General features: G+C 45.5%; 1 protein-coding gene across 4 annotated transcripts in view; it reads left to right on the forward strand.

Moving 5' to 3' along the window:
* Nucleotides 1-13,976, forward strand: part of LOC148390626 (low-density lipoprotein receptor-related protein 1-like) — a 69,630-nt gene extending 55,654 nt beyond the window's left edge. Inside the window, exons 48-90 of one of the 4 annotated variants that reach the window (XM_088390318.1) lie at nucleotides 61-174; nucleotides 291-440; nucleotides 660-782; nucleotides 858-974; nucleotides 1,596-1,724; nucleotides 1,810-1,932; nucleotides 2,009-2,149; nucleotides 2,228-2,415; nucleotides 2,496-2,679; nucleotides 2,793-2,878; nucleotides 2,977-3,096; nucleotides 3,204-3,391; nucleotides 3,499-3,704; nucleotides 3,796-3,984; nucleotides 4,052-4,200; nucleotides 4,340-4,433; nucleotides 4,512-4,628; nucleotides 4,703-4,822; nucleotides 4,912-5,034; nucleotides 5,253-5,378; nucleotides 5,448-5,564; nucleotides 6,057-6,163; nucleotides 6,243-6,375; nucleotides 6,462-6,584; nucleotides 6,668-6,790; nucleotides 7,123-7,263; nucleotides 7,352-7,489; nucleotides 7,560-7,679; nucleotides 7,767-8,035; nucleotides 8,116-8,297; nucleotides 8,366-8,472; nucleotides 8,542-8,658; nucleotides 8,763-8,939; nucleotides 9,019-9,159; nucleotides 9,261-9,434; nucleotides 9,716-9,877; nucleotides 9,964-10,147; nucleotides 10,369-10,476; nucleotides 10,584-10,657; nucleotides 10,731-10,824; nucleotides 10,958-10,996; nucleotides 11,950-12,094; nucleotides 12,340-13,976. In XM_088390318.1, the coding sequence (XP_088246444.1) occupies nucleotides 61-174; nucleotides 291-440; nucleotides 660-782; nucleotides 858-974; nucleotides 1,596-1,724; nucleotides 1,810-1,932; nucleotides 2,009-2,149; nucleotides 2,228-2,415; nucleotides 2,496-2,679; nucleotides 2,793-2,878; nucleotides 2,977-3,096; nucleotides 3,204-3,391; nucleotides 3,499-3,704; nucleotides 3,796-3,984; nucleotides 4,052-4,200; nucleotides 4,340-4,433; nucleotides 4,512-4,628; nucleotides 4,703-4,822; nucleotides 4,912-5,034; nucleotides 5,253-5,378; nucleotides 5,448-5,564; nucleotides 6,057-6,163; nucleotides 6,243-6,375; nucleotides 6,462-6,584; nucleotides 6,668-6,790; nucleotides 7,123-7,263; nucleotides 7,352-7,489; nucleotides 7,560-7,679; nucleotides 7,767-8,035; nucleotides 8,116-8,297; nucleotides 8,366-8,472; nucleotides 8,542-8,658; nucleotides 8,763-8,939; nucleotides 9,019-9,159; nucleotides 9,261-9,434; nucleotides 9,716-9,877; nucleotides 9,964-10,147; nucleotides 10,369-10,476; nucleotides 10,584-10,657; nucleotides 10,731-10,824; nucleotides 10,958-10,996; nucleotides 11,950-12,094; nucleotides 12,340-12,480 (5,903 nt within the window). In that variant the 3' untranslated portion in view covers nucleotides 12,481-13,976. Of the gene's footprint in view, nucleotides 1-60; nucleotides 175-290; nucleotides 441-659; nucleotides 975-1,595; nucleotides 1,725-1,809; nucleotides 1,933-2,008; nucleotides 2,150-2,227; nucleotides 2,416-2,495; nucleotides 2,680-2,792; nucleotides 2,879-2,976; nucleotides 3,097-3,203; nucleotides 3,392-3,498; nucleotides 3,705-3,795; nucleotides 3,985-4,051; nucleotides 4,201-4,339; nucleotides 4,434-4,511; nucleotides 4,629-4,702; nucleotides 4,823-4,911; nucleotides 5,035-5,252; nucleotides 5,379-5,447; nucleotides 5,565-6,056; nucleotides 6,164-6,242; nucleotides 6,376-6,461; nucleotides 6,585-6,667; nucleotides 6,791-7,122; nucleotides 7,264-7,351; nucleotides 7,490-7,559; nucleotides 7,680-7,766; nucleotides 8,036-8,115; nucleotides 8,298-8,365; nucleotides 8,473-8,541; nucleotides 8,659-8,762; nucleotides 8,940-9,018; nucleotides 9,160-9,260; nucleotides 9,435-9,715; nucleotides 9,878-9,963; nucleotides 10,148-10,368; nucleotides 10,477-10,583; nucleotides 10,658-10,730; nucleotides 10,825-10,957; nucleotides 10,997-11,949; nucleotides 12,095-12,339 lie in introns of all 4 variants that reach the window. The other 3 variants (XM_088390316.1, XM_088390319.1, XM_088390317.1) reach the window with 3 other exon arrangements.
* Nucleotides 13,977-14,313: the final 337 nt, after the last annotated feature.

Genomic DNA, 14,313 nt, shown 5'->3' on the forward strand with positions numbered 1-14,313 from the left:
AGGTCCACTCAGGATGTTATTGATGATCACATTCTGATCTTCCATTTTTCTGCTTGTCAGCCACACTGTGCTCAGCCGAACAGTTTCAGTGCAGAGATGGAAGTTGCATCACAAACTCCAGCAAGTGTGACCAAAAAGTGGACTGTGAAGACGCCAGTGACGAGATGAACTGCAGTAAGTCAAAATTAAAAAGCCTGTTGCGGAAAAATAAAAAGAGGTGGAACAAAAAAGGGCGGCGGCCCCAGACCGAGCTGTAAAGTAATTTGTGCGCTTCTCGCTCTTTTTTAAAGCTGCCACAGACTGTTCCAGTTATTTCCGCTTGGGAGTGAAGGGAGTGACATTTCAGAAGTGCGAGTTCACCACCCTCTGCTATGACCCGGCGTGGCAGTGTGACGGGGCTAACGACTGCGGAGACCTTTCTGATGAAAGAAATTGCCCAGGTTCTGCAGTGCACATTGATTTTCGCCAAATCTGAAGGCAGTGATCTATGAATGCTCGTTTTTCATTTAACAACAAAAGCATAACGTCCACTGCTGGATTGTTCCAAATGGCAAATGAAAATTATTGTTCTTGGAAAACCCCAACAATGCAAATGACATTACTCCTGTTGTTTATGATAAGCGGCTATAATTAAATTGGCTTTGTCTGTGCTTTTCTAGGCAGTGGAAAAACCAAGTGCCCGACGACTTTCTTCGCCTGTCCCAGTGGAAGGTGCATCCCCATGAGTTGGACGTGCGACAAAGAGAACGATTGCGATAACGGTGCCGACGAGGCTCACTGTGGTAAGTCCGCATACTCGGAGTCGAACGACGCTGGGCGACATCACGCTGTTAACCCGCTCCCTCTACAACATTCAGGTAAATTCTGCTCGGCCTCCCAGTTTGAGTGCGCCAACCACCGCTGCATTACTAACTCATGGGTGTGTGACGGAGCGGATGACTGTGGCGATGGCAGTGATGAGGACAGTAAATGCAGTGAGTAAAATTCCATTTTCAGCAGAAATTACAGACCTGCAGTGCCTCTTTTGTGTCTTCAGAACAGATTGTCACAGTACTTAGTATGTTTGCCGCTTGCTATTCCACAAGCGGTAACTGCCCATAGTTCATCTTGTCAACTGAATGATTAATGGAAGACTGTGGGAACACAAATCTCCTTTCTCCCATTCAGTCCTCTCTCTCACCTTACTTTAGTGCCAGCTCTCGTCATACAGTATTTCCTCCGGGAGGTATTCTCCGCTGAGGGGATGCCGCCTGGAAACATATTAGAGGCAAAAAAAAAAAAAGGCAGTAGTTCCTCGTGGTTGTAGGTCAAGCATTGTAAACAAGAGCTCCCTTGGACTACCGATTCCTTTTTGAAAGTTGAGTGAGGTTTTAGCAACATAGCTCAACATGTTCATGACTTTAAAACAATGAGAAGCTAGATGCAACTTGCTCCTTAGACCTAAGCTAATGTTCACTTGCCCCTACTAAAATGTCCGCCACGTATGCCCATGCGTTTTTATGGGAACATCGCCACTGCCAACATGGCCACCATGAAAACAGTGCAATCAAAAACAGTGACCATAGGTTCTGATTGTTTCTTCTTCTTTTTGACAGAGACCAAAACGTGCAGTCCCGAAGCTTTCCAGTGTCCCGGCTCCCACATGTGTATCCCTCAGCGCTGGAAATGTGACGGAGACAAAGACTGTCCCGATGGGGCTGATGAGAGCGTCAAAGCTGGCTGTGGTGAGTACACAGTAGGCAAGGCTTGGATATAATCAAAGTCATTCATTCACTGATATTATATATTTTATGTTTCTTTATGGCCCAGTCTTCAACAACACATGCAGCAACAACGAGTTCATGTGCCAAAACCGGCAGTGCATCCCTAAGCACTTTGTTTGCGACCACGACAATGACTGCAGCGACGGCTCGGATGAGTCGCAGGAGTGCGGTAAGCGAATTTTTTTTTTTACAAACCAAGTTGGTGATACCTACACCTCAATTCCCCTTTCAACCGCATGCTACAGAATACCCAACGTGTAGACCCAATGAGTTCCACTGCGCCAATGGACGCTGCCTCATTCAAAGCTCATGGGAGTGCGATGGGGACTTTGACTGCCACGACCACTCGGACGAAGCCCCCAAGAATCCACGCTGCACGGGCCCAGGTTATTTTCATTGTATTTACATCAACATGGTGTATTGTCTTATTTGTGTCATGGCATTCAACAATGATGATTCTTCAGAGAAAAAATGCAACGACACGGCGTACGCCTGCAACAACGGGAAATGTATCAACGAGACGTTACTCTGCGATCACAAAGACGACTGCGGCGATGGCTCAGATGAGCTCAACTGCTTTATCAACGAGTGCCTGAACACCAAACTGAGCGGCTGCTCTCAGCTTTGCGAGGACCTGAAAATAGGCTTCAAGGTAAGCCAATGTCATGAGAGTGACTTGTGATGCAATGTAGACCGGGGGCTTTACGTGCCGCTCGCTTTGTCACCTCACAGTGTAGATGTCACCCTGGATTCCGGCTGAAAGATGACGGCAAGACGTGCGTGGACGTGGACGAGTGTACAAGCACCTACCCCTGCACACAGCGCTGCATCAACACACATGGCAGCTTCCACTGCATGTGTGTTGAGGGATTCCAGCTTAGTCCAGAAAACCCCACCATATGCAAATCCACATCTGGTAAGTGACGGCGCATCTGCTCATTCACTCATCATCACAGAATGACAATTCATGACATGCAAATTGTCTCCCATCCTTTGAACGATTCTAAATAGTTGCCCTTTTTCACACAGATGAGGAGCCCTTCCTGATCTTTGCCAACCGCTACTATCTACGTAAACTCAACTTGGATGGCTCCAATTACACGCTCCTCAAACAGGTGAGCTCTGCAGATTTCATGAAGCTTCTGCGAGGGTTCGCCGCCGGTCCTGACTATTGTCTGTGTCTCGGTCCTGACTAATATCTGTGTCTTGACAGGGGTTGAACAATGCTGTGGCTTTGGACTTTGACTATCGGCAACAGATGATTTATTGGACCGATGTGACAACGCAGGGCAGCATGATCCGTCGGATGTATATCAATGGCAGTGATGTTCAGGTCTTTTTTTTTTTTACTCTTATGCAGCAGAAACCCAACAGTTATACTGTCTATGAAAAAAAAAATTGTGAGCTGTTTTCAAAGTTGCCTTTTTTTTTGATTGACAGGTTCTCCATCGCACATCACTCAGCAACCCGGATGGTCTTGCAGTGGACTGGGTAGGAGGAAACCTGTACTGGTGTGATAAGGGACGGGACACAATTGAAGTTTCAAAGCTGAATGGTGCCTACCGGACAGTTCTGGTCAACAATGGATTGAGAGAACCAAGGGCTGTGGCTGTGGACGTACGCTATGGGTAAGTGCAATTATATAATGAAGATTTTTTTTTTTTTGGTGCAGACTGGCTGCTCCTGTTTATTTAATTTTCTCTCTTGCTCTGATGGCCGCTGTCTTTTTTAACAGGTACTTGTACTGGTCCGACTGGGGTGACACCCCTCATATTGGGAGGATCGGCATGGACGGCACTAACAGGACAGTCATTGTGGAGGATAAGATCACCTGGCCCAATGGTCTTACTCTGGACTTTGTCAACGACCGCATCTACTGGGCCGACGCCCGCGAGGACTACATCGCCTTCGCCAGCTTGGATGGAACCAACAGACACACGGGTAACACACCTGCGGTTACGTCGGTGTACGGTGGCGTAGCTTGTTGAGTATTTTAATTTAATTAAATATTTGTGTTTCCTTCCACGTGTAGTTCTGACCCAGGATATCCCCCACATCTTTGCCATGACGCTATTTGAGGAGTACATCTACTGGACAGACTGGGAGACCAAGTCCATCAACAGAGCTCATAAGACTATGGGAATCAACAAGACCTTGCTGATTAGCACCTTACACAGACCAATGGACGTCCATATTTACCATCCGTACCGCCAGCCGGAGGGTATGCCCGAGTCATCTTTCACTATTTGCTGTGGGATGTCTAATTTTCTTTCACCTTTGTTGTGCAGTGGCGGAACACCCCTGCCAGACGGAAAATGGTGGCTGCAGTAATCTGTGTCTACTCTCACCGGGAGGGGGCTACAAATGCGCCTGCCCCACTAACTTTTATCTAGCAGCAGATGGCAAACAGTGTTTGTCCAACTGCACCGCCAGTCAGGTGTGCTTTTTTTAAAATCACAACTTTGTTAGAGGGTTGCGTTATTTGGAAACTTTCCATGTGAATGAAATGGGTACATTTGGTTAGTTAATGAAAATGATGTCAATTTACAAAATGATTCCGTTTTCTGATTTTTCAGTTTGTTTGCAAAAACGACAAGTGTATTCCATTCTGGTGGAAGTGTGACACAGAAGATGACTGTGGGGACCGCTCGGATGAGCCCGAAGACTGCCGTAAGTGGCTAATGCTTCTTCGCCGTGCTTTCCATCATACATTATCGTCCGGAATAATATGATTCCTTGTCACTTTAGCTGAGTTTAAGTGCAGACCAGGCCAGTTCCAATGCGGTACAGGAATTTGTACAAATCCCGCCTACATCTGCGACGGGGACAACGACTGCCAAGACAATTCAGATGAAGCCAATTGTGGTATGTTTCCACACACTAAGAAGTTAATTTTTTTCACTCCAAATCTCCTAAGTGATTATTTATCTGCCTTGCAGACATCCATGTGTGCCTGCCCAGTCAGTTTAAATGCACCCACCCCAGTCGCTGCATTCCCGGCATCTTCCGTTGCAATGGACAGGACAACTGCGGAGAGGGAGAGGATGAGAAAGATTGTCGTAAGTTTTACCAGAACAGTACTCACTGTATGTAGATGTAAATATATTGTCAGTCAGATGGACTAATGCTCTTTTTTTTTTTTTTATAGCGGAGGTGACATGCGCCCCCAACCAGTTCCAGTGTGCCGTCACCAAGCGCTGTATTCCACGGGTGTGGGTGTGTGACCGAGACAACGACTGCGTGGATGGTTCTGATGAGCCTGCCAACTGCAGTAAGATCCATTTGAATATATAGTTTGGATATCTTTGCAAAAAAAATACATCCGTAGGAAACTGATTTGATCACAGTTGCAGTCGAAAATGATCTGATTAGTTTATAATGTGATCTACTTGTATGAATGTTTGAAAACATGCACTCTTGTTTTGTATGTCTTATCTAGCATATGTGAAATGTATCTACCTGTTCCTCACGATGTCATCTGTGCTGCAGCTCAAATGACATGCGGCGTGGATGAGTTCCGGTGTAAGGACTCGGGCCGCTGCATCCCAGCACGCTGGAAGTGCGATGGCGAGGATGATTGTGGCGATGCTTCGGATGAACCCAAAGAGGAGTGCGGTAAGTCAACTGTTTTGACAAATTCATAGAATATGGTAAATGCTAAAAATGTTTGTTTTTTTTGCTCAGATGAGCGGACGTGCGAGCCTTATCAGTTCCGCTGTAAAAACAACCGCTGCGTGCCCGGACGCTGGCAATGCGACTACGACAATGACTGCGGCGATAACTCTGATGAAGACAAGTGTGGTAGGTTCCCATTCTGTACGTCGCTCATCGAATACAAAAACACCCACAATCTGAGACTCGACCAGGAGATTCCATTTGAATGGGTCTTTTTGCGCATCTCATCTCATCTCATATTTATCTTGTATTTCACACTGGCCTGTTGCTGTGAGCCAGAGGTAGGTGTTGTCATCGTTTCATCTTAAGAACCTCAGTTACTTGGTCCTTGTCCTTTTTTACCCTTTTCAGACCCCTTTGACAAACCCCCAAAAATCTTCCGCCATGTTGCATAGTATGCAGTATGCTGTCCCATTCCCAACTTTATTCCCCATGAGTCATTCCTGAAACAACTTTATTATATCAGCTTGATGCTCAGCAGACAGCAAGCTGTATTATTTGTTGCAGTGCTTCCTCCTTTTTTTCCCTCCTCCTCCTCCTCCTCGTCCTCCGCCTCCATTTTTTTCCACATCTGTCATGCATTGCTCTGCCTCTAAACTGAGAAGTCTCTTCCTCCAGTTCCTCGCCAATGTTCGGAGAGCGAATTTGCCTGCACGAATGGCCGCTGCATTGCCGGGCGCTGGAAGTGCGACGGTGACCACGATTGCGCCGACGGTTCGGACGAGGTAGCGCTCGGCAGCCCCTTGTGTTTTAACACTTGAAAATTGGCAACACCAATGGAAAGGGATTTTTCTTTTGCTCCAGAATGGCTGTGATGTGAAGTGTGACAGCGATCAGTTTCAGTGCAAAAACGGCCACTGCATCCCCATCCGCTGGCGCTGTGACGCCGACCCCGACTGTATGGATGGTAGCGATGAGGAAAAATGTGACACTGGCGGTGAGAAACACTTTCTTATGACCAAAAGACCAGATAATAATGGTACCATGGGTTAGTTGCTAGAGATAGTACATGATGTATTTCAGTGGGAAGACACTGCCCCCTGGACGAGTTTCAGTGCAACAACACTTTGTGTAAACCGCTGGGCTGGAAGTGTGACGGCGAGGATGACTGCGGAGACAATTCTGACGAGAAGCCAGAGGAATGTGGTAAGAGGATCGCATCGACAGCTTCCCTGTGGACTGCTTGCAGACGGCCTCCTGCTTAGAGCTGCTCTTTTTTTCTCTCCAAGTTAAATTCCAGTGTCCGCCCACGAGACAGTTCCGCTGTCATAATGACCGTGTGTGTCTGCCAATATCCAAACACTGCGACGGGATCAACAATTGTGGGGACAACAGCGATGAACTCAACTGTCGTGAGTTGTTATTTATTGTCAGGTTGATTATGTCTGCATTTCTTGGCGCCAGATATTACGGTCTCACTCGCACAGTTCTCCAAATAAGAGGCACAGTGTGCTTGCTTCAAGCTCTGGACTTACCAATGAAAATTACTGAAACGAAAGACAATCAAATATTTATATATATATATATATATATATATATATTTTTTTTTTTTTTTTGTCAAGGCTGCTAGCTTAATGCTAACATTCCAGGCGTATTTTCGATGGCTATAGATTAAATTGGGAACCTTCTCTGCCTTTTTTTGTCATTATTTATGATGCACCTCTCATCAACTGTGCTACTCCAGAACATCCTCCATCCACACCAGTCTGCCAAAAAGACGAGTTCCAGTGCTCTAATGGCCACTGCATCAGCTCTGTCCTGCGCTGCAACTTCTTTAACGATTGTGAGGATTACGGCTCCGATGAAATCAACTGCAATAAGAAAGGTACGGTCATGTTAGAGTGGCGATGGCATGACAGGGCGCTCTGCCTGCTTCTCCGTTCAATTCTAAGCCTGCGAATATTGTCTTGTAGACACGGTGTTGAACGACTGCCGCAACAACAGAACGGTGTGCGGCGACGGCGATGAAGCGCACTGCGTGGTCAACGGGACAAGTTCTTTTTGCTCTTGCAAACCGGGCTTCCAGTCCTATGGCCGTAATAGATGTGAAGGTACGTTCTTGCTCTGCTCTCCTCCCATGTGATGATACATCAACTTCTTTTTTTTTTCTGTGACTCACAGATAAGAACGAGTGCAGGGAGTTTGGAGTGTGTTCCCATATTTGCAACAATACAAAGGGCTCGTACAAGTGCAGCTGCCACAAGTACTTTACCAGAATCAACGATACTTGCAAGGCTGACAGTGAGTACTGAATTTAGCATTTGAGCTTAATCGTGTAGCATTGCAGTTTTACATTCCCACAATCTTATCCGTTCATTTCATCCTTAGCTCAAAGACAGGTGCTGTACATCGCCGATGACAACGAGATCCGCGGCCTGGACCCCTCCATGCCAAACTGGCGCTATGAGCAAATCTTCCAGGGCGATGCCAACGTGCGCATCGATGCCATGGATGTGCACATCAAGACAAATCGCATTTACTGGACCAACTGGCACACGGGGCGCATATCTTCATATGAATTGCCTTCTTCTTCCTCGCCGTCACCTAACAACAACCGTAACCGACGCCAAACGGAATCACGGGTCACCAATGTGGAGGTGAAGACACACAGTCAACAAATTAACTTTTGATGTTGTTGTTGTTGGTGTAAGTGGACTTTGGTGCTCTCTGTGTTTAGATCCCCGATCTGAAGATGCCCCGAGGCATTGCTGTGGACTGGGTGGCAGGGAACCTGTATTGGACCGACTCTGGTAGAGACGTCATTGAGGTGGCTCAGCTTAGCGGAGGGCACCACCGCAAAACTCTCATCTCAGGCATGATTGACGAGCCTTACGCCATCGTGGTCGACCCTCCGAGAGGGTAAGCGGGGAAAGGGAAAGTTGATTTGTATTGGAAGGGTGTTAAATCTAAATGACATCATTCTCTAGGAAAATGTACTGGGCAGACTGGGGGAACCACCCCAAGATTGAGACAGCCGCCATGGATGGAACAATGAGAGAGACACTAGTGGAAGAAAACATTCAGTGGCCAACCGGTAGAACATCCACCAACGCGTCTAACCATTGAAAAGCACCTTTAGTAACTTTGCTCTGTTTTTGCACAGGCCTTGCCGTGGACTACTTCAACCAGCGCCTGTATTGGGCCGATGCTAAACTATCGTTGATCGGCAGCGTGAGGCTGAATGGAAGCGATGCAGTCGTGGCTGTGAACATCAAGAATAGTTGAGTGGGACTTTTTACTTTGTAAAGGAATAACTGAAAAGATTAGTCGTGTGTATTGTCCTTTAGCTGTGCTTATATCATCATACTGCACTTCTTTCCTCAGAGCTCCATCAACCCTTCAGTCTTGATATTTTCGAAGACTACATCTACGGCATCACCTACATCCACAACCACGTCTTCCGAGTCAATAAATTCGGCAAAGGTGACGTGGAGAACCTGACGACGAGAATGAACCACGCCACTGATTTGGTTTTGTACCACCGCAACAAACAACCAGAGAGTGAGTTTAGCGTGAAGCGACAGCAGTAAGAAGAGAAGAAGAAAGTGTGGTGTTATTGTGAGCCATTTGTATTTTCTAGTGAACAATCCCTGCGACAGAAAGAAATGTGAATGGCTATGCCTTCTCAGTCCAAGTGGCCCAGTGTGTACCTGTCCCAACGGACACACCTTGGACAACGGCACGTGTGTCAAGCAACCCGCTCCCACGCTGTCTCCTATCTGTGAGCAAGCATAACACTCACAAGGACACAAATTCCAAATGGAACCAGCATTGCAATTGCGTAATTCGCATTGATCATAATGTGATGATAATTGCCCGCAGCGCCTCCGAGTGGCCCCTGCCTGGTCCAGTGTCAGAATGGTGGCAGTTGTTTCCTGAACGCTCACAAGCAACCTAAATGTCGCTGCCAGCCCAACTACGGAGGAGATCGATGTGAGATTGACCAGTGCAGAGACTACTGCAAGAACGGAGGAACATGCGCGCCTTCGCCAACAGGTAGGAAACAGAAACTGATCAAAACATCAGTTATGACCTGTTCACTCACAGTGGTGCAGCTAGAGGTGGGGCCATGTGGGCACTGTCCCCCTTCTTAAATGCTTGGACCCCCAAATGCCAGTATTCCATTTTGGATCATTTCTGATTTTTATGGAAATTTGATTCCAGATTTCCAACACCCGTCTGGAAGGAACATATAGTGAAGATTTTTGGGGATTTATAAATATTTTTCTTTGTTTTATTTTTCAATATTTATTTTTTAAATATTCAATATTCTTCAGGCGCCCCGACCTGCAGATGCCTGCCAGGGTTTACAGGGCCCACCTGCAACCTGCACACATGCAAGAATTACTGCATGAATGGAGGCAACTGCACCGTCAGTGCTGGCAACCAACCGTCCTGCAGCTGCCCTCATGACTTCCTGGGTGACCAGTGCCAATATCGTGAGTAGTGCTCTCTAATAGCTTCAACATGCGCATTTTGTTTATAAAGCAGCACGTAACCCGCTTGTGTGTGTTTTTGTGTGTAGGAAGCTGTGAGGGCCACTGTTTGAACCGGGGCACATGTCTACAGAGTGCGAGTGGCTCCAAACTGTGCCGCTGTCTGCCTCAGTTCACTGGCAGCATATGTGAGATCGACAAGTGTCATTATTGTCGCGACGGAGAGTGTATCCCCAAGGACAGGTTTACATCCACAGGGGAATTCACATGCCGGTAAACAGCTCGAACACTAAGTGGCTGACATAGTCAGACTCTCTCACCGCCTTACTAAATGTATATTTTAGTATTGGCAATGCAAAAGATTATAATAAGAAATAATGTACCATTAAGTAGGTGTAGGTCAAAGTATGGCTCGTGGGCCACATCTATTCTTTCATCTGGCCCATTATGCATATATAGTAATAACAAAAAATTCAACATTCTGTCTTCAATAGATGTGCAAATGGAAGAATCCAGCCCAGCTGCTACACTTGCGATACAAATGAATACTGCGCAAACGGCCAGTGCTCCATTAATCCTCTCACCCGCCTTCCAGAGTGCAGGTGAGAAAATTTTGCGTCTCATCATGGAGGTTGGATGTTCAAACCACCATAACGGCCCCTACTTGCACTATATGTACTGTATCTCGTGTATTTATGTGGGCGTGTAGATGTTCTCCTGGATGGGCGGGGCATCGCTGTGAGTCAGTCACCAGTAGTGAAGGTTCCACCACTTCAGGAGGGCGTAAGTGAACCCATATGCACTTGAACCTGCTACGACGCTTGACATGTCACTTCAATCTATTTTGTGTGTGCAGGCACAGCCTCCATCGTGGTCCCTGTGCTGCTCCTTCTCCTGTTGGTTTTGCTGGCTGTAGGAGCGTTGCTCTGGTACAGGAGAAGGATGAGAGGGTGAGTCATACTGAAACGTTTTACACTCCAGAGAGGCCTTTTCCCTTGGATTCTTTTTTTTTTTTTTTTTTTCCCCAGTTTCTTTCTTCACTTCTCTCTCCTACACTGTAATGGCATTTCCTCTGCTCCTCAGGTCTAGCCGGCCCTGCAAAACCGGCTCCAAACGTTTGCGGTAATAGTTGTGGGGGGAGTGGGAGGGCTACGCTTTTGCCTCCATTACCCTCATTCAACTCTTTATACCTCGCCCCTTACCCATGAGTCTTAGTTGCTGTGCAGTGTTTGGTCCTGTGATTAGTGTCACGTCATTCTAGCTCTTCAGTGTCCCTCCTTCAGGAGCTGTGGGACAGATCTGCAACGAACAGATCTGTTTGTATACTGTAGTCCTGTAATTGTCTTTCATGCTGTCACATTGTATTGCAAAGTAGGGATGAGCATTTGAAAAATGACCATAGTGGATGAGCATCAAAATCTTACATACTATACTGTACTGCAAATATTTCAAAATCAATTTTTATGGGCCCCAAATGTATTTGGACGCAATGACATCTTTGGAAGTGGAATATTATTTGAAAATCATTTACTGACAGTTAAAAGAAGTGAGCTGATTTAATGAACCAATTCAATGTTTTTGTCTTGGAGATGCTTTCAGACAGTCACAAAAGTCATATAATGTCCATCAAAATATTAAAGACGTTGTTCAAATATATTTCCAACCCTGAAAATTGGGAAAAATTGGTAGTTGCCTTCTTATGAAATTTCTTAAAATTAAAGGTGAAAGTCAACACTTCATTGAATCAATGTCTGAATGCATTGTAGTGGTCTATAAACACAAAATCATGCATTTACAATCCTAATTTAAATTGAAGATGCTCATTCCTACCACATTCCAGTGGTGATTTAAATGGTAGCAATGTGATGGAGGATTCACAGTGGTTCATTTTGTGCAATGAAATCTGGATCGGTTCTGGAGTTGACAGAATGCTGAGTTTGTGTTTTTGCTTGTGCTGTGGCTTTTTCTCAGTCTGGTTGGACGTGACGCCGTGATCCGCCTCTTCATTGTATGGATGTGTGCGGCTACCGTTAACAGCGTCTCGGTCTTATTCCCGAACTTTCTGTGTCGTGCAGAGCGAAAGGTTTCCAGCACCAACGGATGACCAATGGGGCCATGAACGTTGAGATCGGAAACCCCGCCTACAAGATCTACGAGGGCGAGCCTGATGACGACGCAGGGGAGCTGCTTGACGCGGACTTCACCCTCGATCCAGATAAGGTAAACAGTGAGCCCTCCCAAATTCATCATTCATTCATTCAGTCATTGCTCAAATGTGTCAATGCCACAAGATGGTGACAAAGCACTATTTTTGTCTAAATGAAGCTCCTCAATAATCCTAGCTCTGCCTGTGGGTGCCAAAAACCTACTTTAATTATTTGACCTGAGCCCTAAAACCGACAGAGCGGCACTCATCCAATCTACACGCCATCTGATCGATTCTATTTGTGATGTCATTTTACCAGCCTACAAACTTCACCAACCCGGTGTACGCCACGTTGTACATGGGCGCCCAAAACAGTCGCAATTCGCTGGCCAGCACGGACGAGAAGAAGGAGCTGTTGTCTCGCGGAGAGGAGGAGCCCCTCGTGGACCCGTTGGCGTAAGCCCACCCCGTCACGCTATTCCAAATACACCGCATCTTCTTGCCTTTTAGTGAAGAAAAAAAAAAAAAGACAAAAAAATCCAACAAAAAAGTGGGAGAGAAAAGGACAAAAAAAAGTGTGAACACTGTATAAAATGTACAAAAATGAAGGACTACTTTTGTATGTGATTGCAGTATTATATTTTGTTCTTTTGAGATTCCTCCGGTCAAAAACAAGTAACATTTTCTATGAGAGATTTTTAATTTCCACATGTCCCTTCCCCTTTTACCTAAATAGCCACTACCTCTGTGCAAAATGAAATGGAAAATTAGAAGTCATTATCATCAGAGCAGTTTTAATTTTTGTCCCAATATTTTTTTATGACTTGTATAGAGAGCAAGAGAAGAAAGAAAGAAGCTAAAAACGATTTCCATTTCACCAGTGCCAATTGTTTGTTGTTTGTGTGGACTTTGAGAGGGGAAGGCAAAACTCAAAGTTGTCCCAATTTGTGCGGCTGTTGCCTGCCTGGCCTCATGAGGATCTTTGCGAGATTGTGAGAAACACGTCCGGGTTTGTGTACAGCAGCAGATGTTCTTGTAACAATTGTGTCGTCTTCCTTGCAGAGAATTCCGATTCAATGGTATTTTGTAGGCTTTATATGGTTACGTGTGAAGCCAACGTTGGCTTTTTATGACTGTTTTGAAGTGTGACGCGTATGTTGGAAAACTTTGCTCCCAGGTAAAACATTCCAGGCAGATGTTTTGAATGTGCTCAAGCAAAACATGATCAGCTGGTCAATACTGGGAGGACCAAAGCACAGCCAGTCTCCATGGCCAGATGGTATCACGTGATTTACAGGGTCTTCCTTGAATTGAAGGTGATAGGCTTCACTTGAGGTTCTTTCAGATGAAACCAAGATCCTAATGGACCTTTTCTAAAATGTCAGTCATGAGTAGATTTTTACCTTAAGTGGACCGTTTTGTAACGACTGTCTTTAAGTGCATTAAGGTCATTTGGTATTTGTGTTGTTGAGCTGTGTCTAACCTCCCGTATCTAATTGGTGTGTCACGCCGCTGCTAATGCTACCACTCTTGTCCTTACGCTCAAAATGCTGCTTCTGTCAGAAATGTGTCAGCCATAATCTTAGTGCATGTAACACCAATCTTTAATATCGGAAATTATTGACAATGCCACAATGTTTTATTTTGGCATTACCTGTCAGCAAGTGTTATTTTACGCAGCTGTATATGTTTTGTATTGTAATTGAGAGATAAGTACAATCATTTTTGTTTCCCCTCAACAGCAGTTTTGCTGAAATTCATTCATTTTCCAATTATTGTTGAATCGTTTTTTTTTTTTTTTAAATAAATGACAATTAGCTTTTATAGTACACAATGCATGGAGGCTCAGACTTTCTTCTGGAAAGAGACTATTGTTTAATTTTTGCTGGAGTACTTTACAAACTAAATAACAGATATTGTTATAAATAAATTGAAAATTGTACAGACAAAAAGGTATTGTTTTTGTGAGTGTGTGTTTTTGAGTGTGTGTGTGCATTAGAGTGAGTGAGTGAGTGAGTGAGTGAGTGAGTGAGTGAGTGAGTGAGTGAGTGAGTGAGTGAGTGAGTGAGTGAGTGAGTGAGTGAGTGAGTGAGTGAGTGAGTGGATTGGGTGAGAGTGAGTGAGTGAGTGAGTGAGTGAGTGAGTGAGTGAGTGAGTGAGTGAGTGAGTGAGTGAGTGAGTGAGTGAGTGAGTGAGTGAGTGAGTGAGTGAGTGAGTGAGTGCTTGAGTGAGTGAGTGCTTGAGTGAGTGAGTGCTTGAGTGAGTGAGTGCTTGAGTGAGTGAGTGAGTGAGT

This window comes from Syngnathus floridae, chromosome 11 (genome assembly GCF_059516105.1).
Source record: "Syngnathus floridae isolate MCC-2025c chromosome 11, RoL_Sflo_1.0, whole genome shotgun sequence".
Taxonomy (NCBI): domain Eukaryota; kingdom Metazoa; phylum Chordata; class Actinopteri; order Syngnathiformes; family Syngnathidae; genus Syngnathus; species Syngnathus floridae.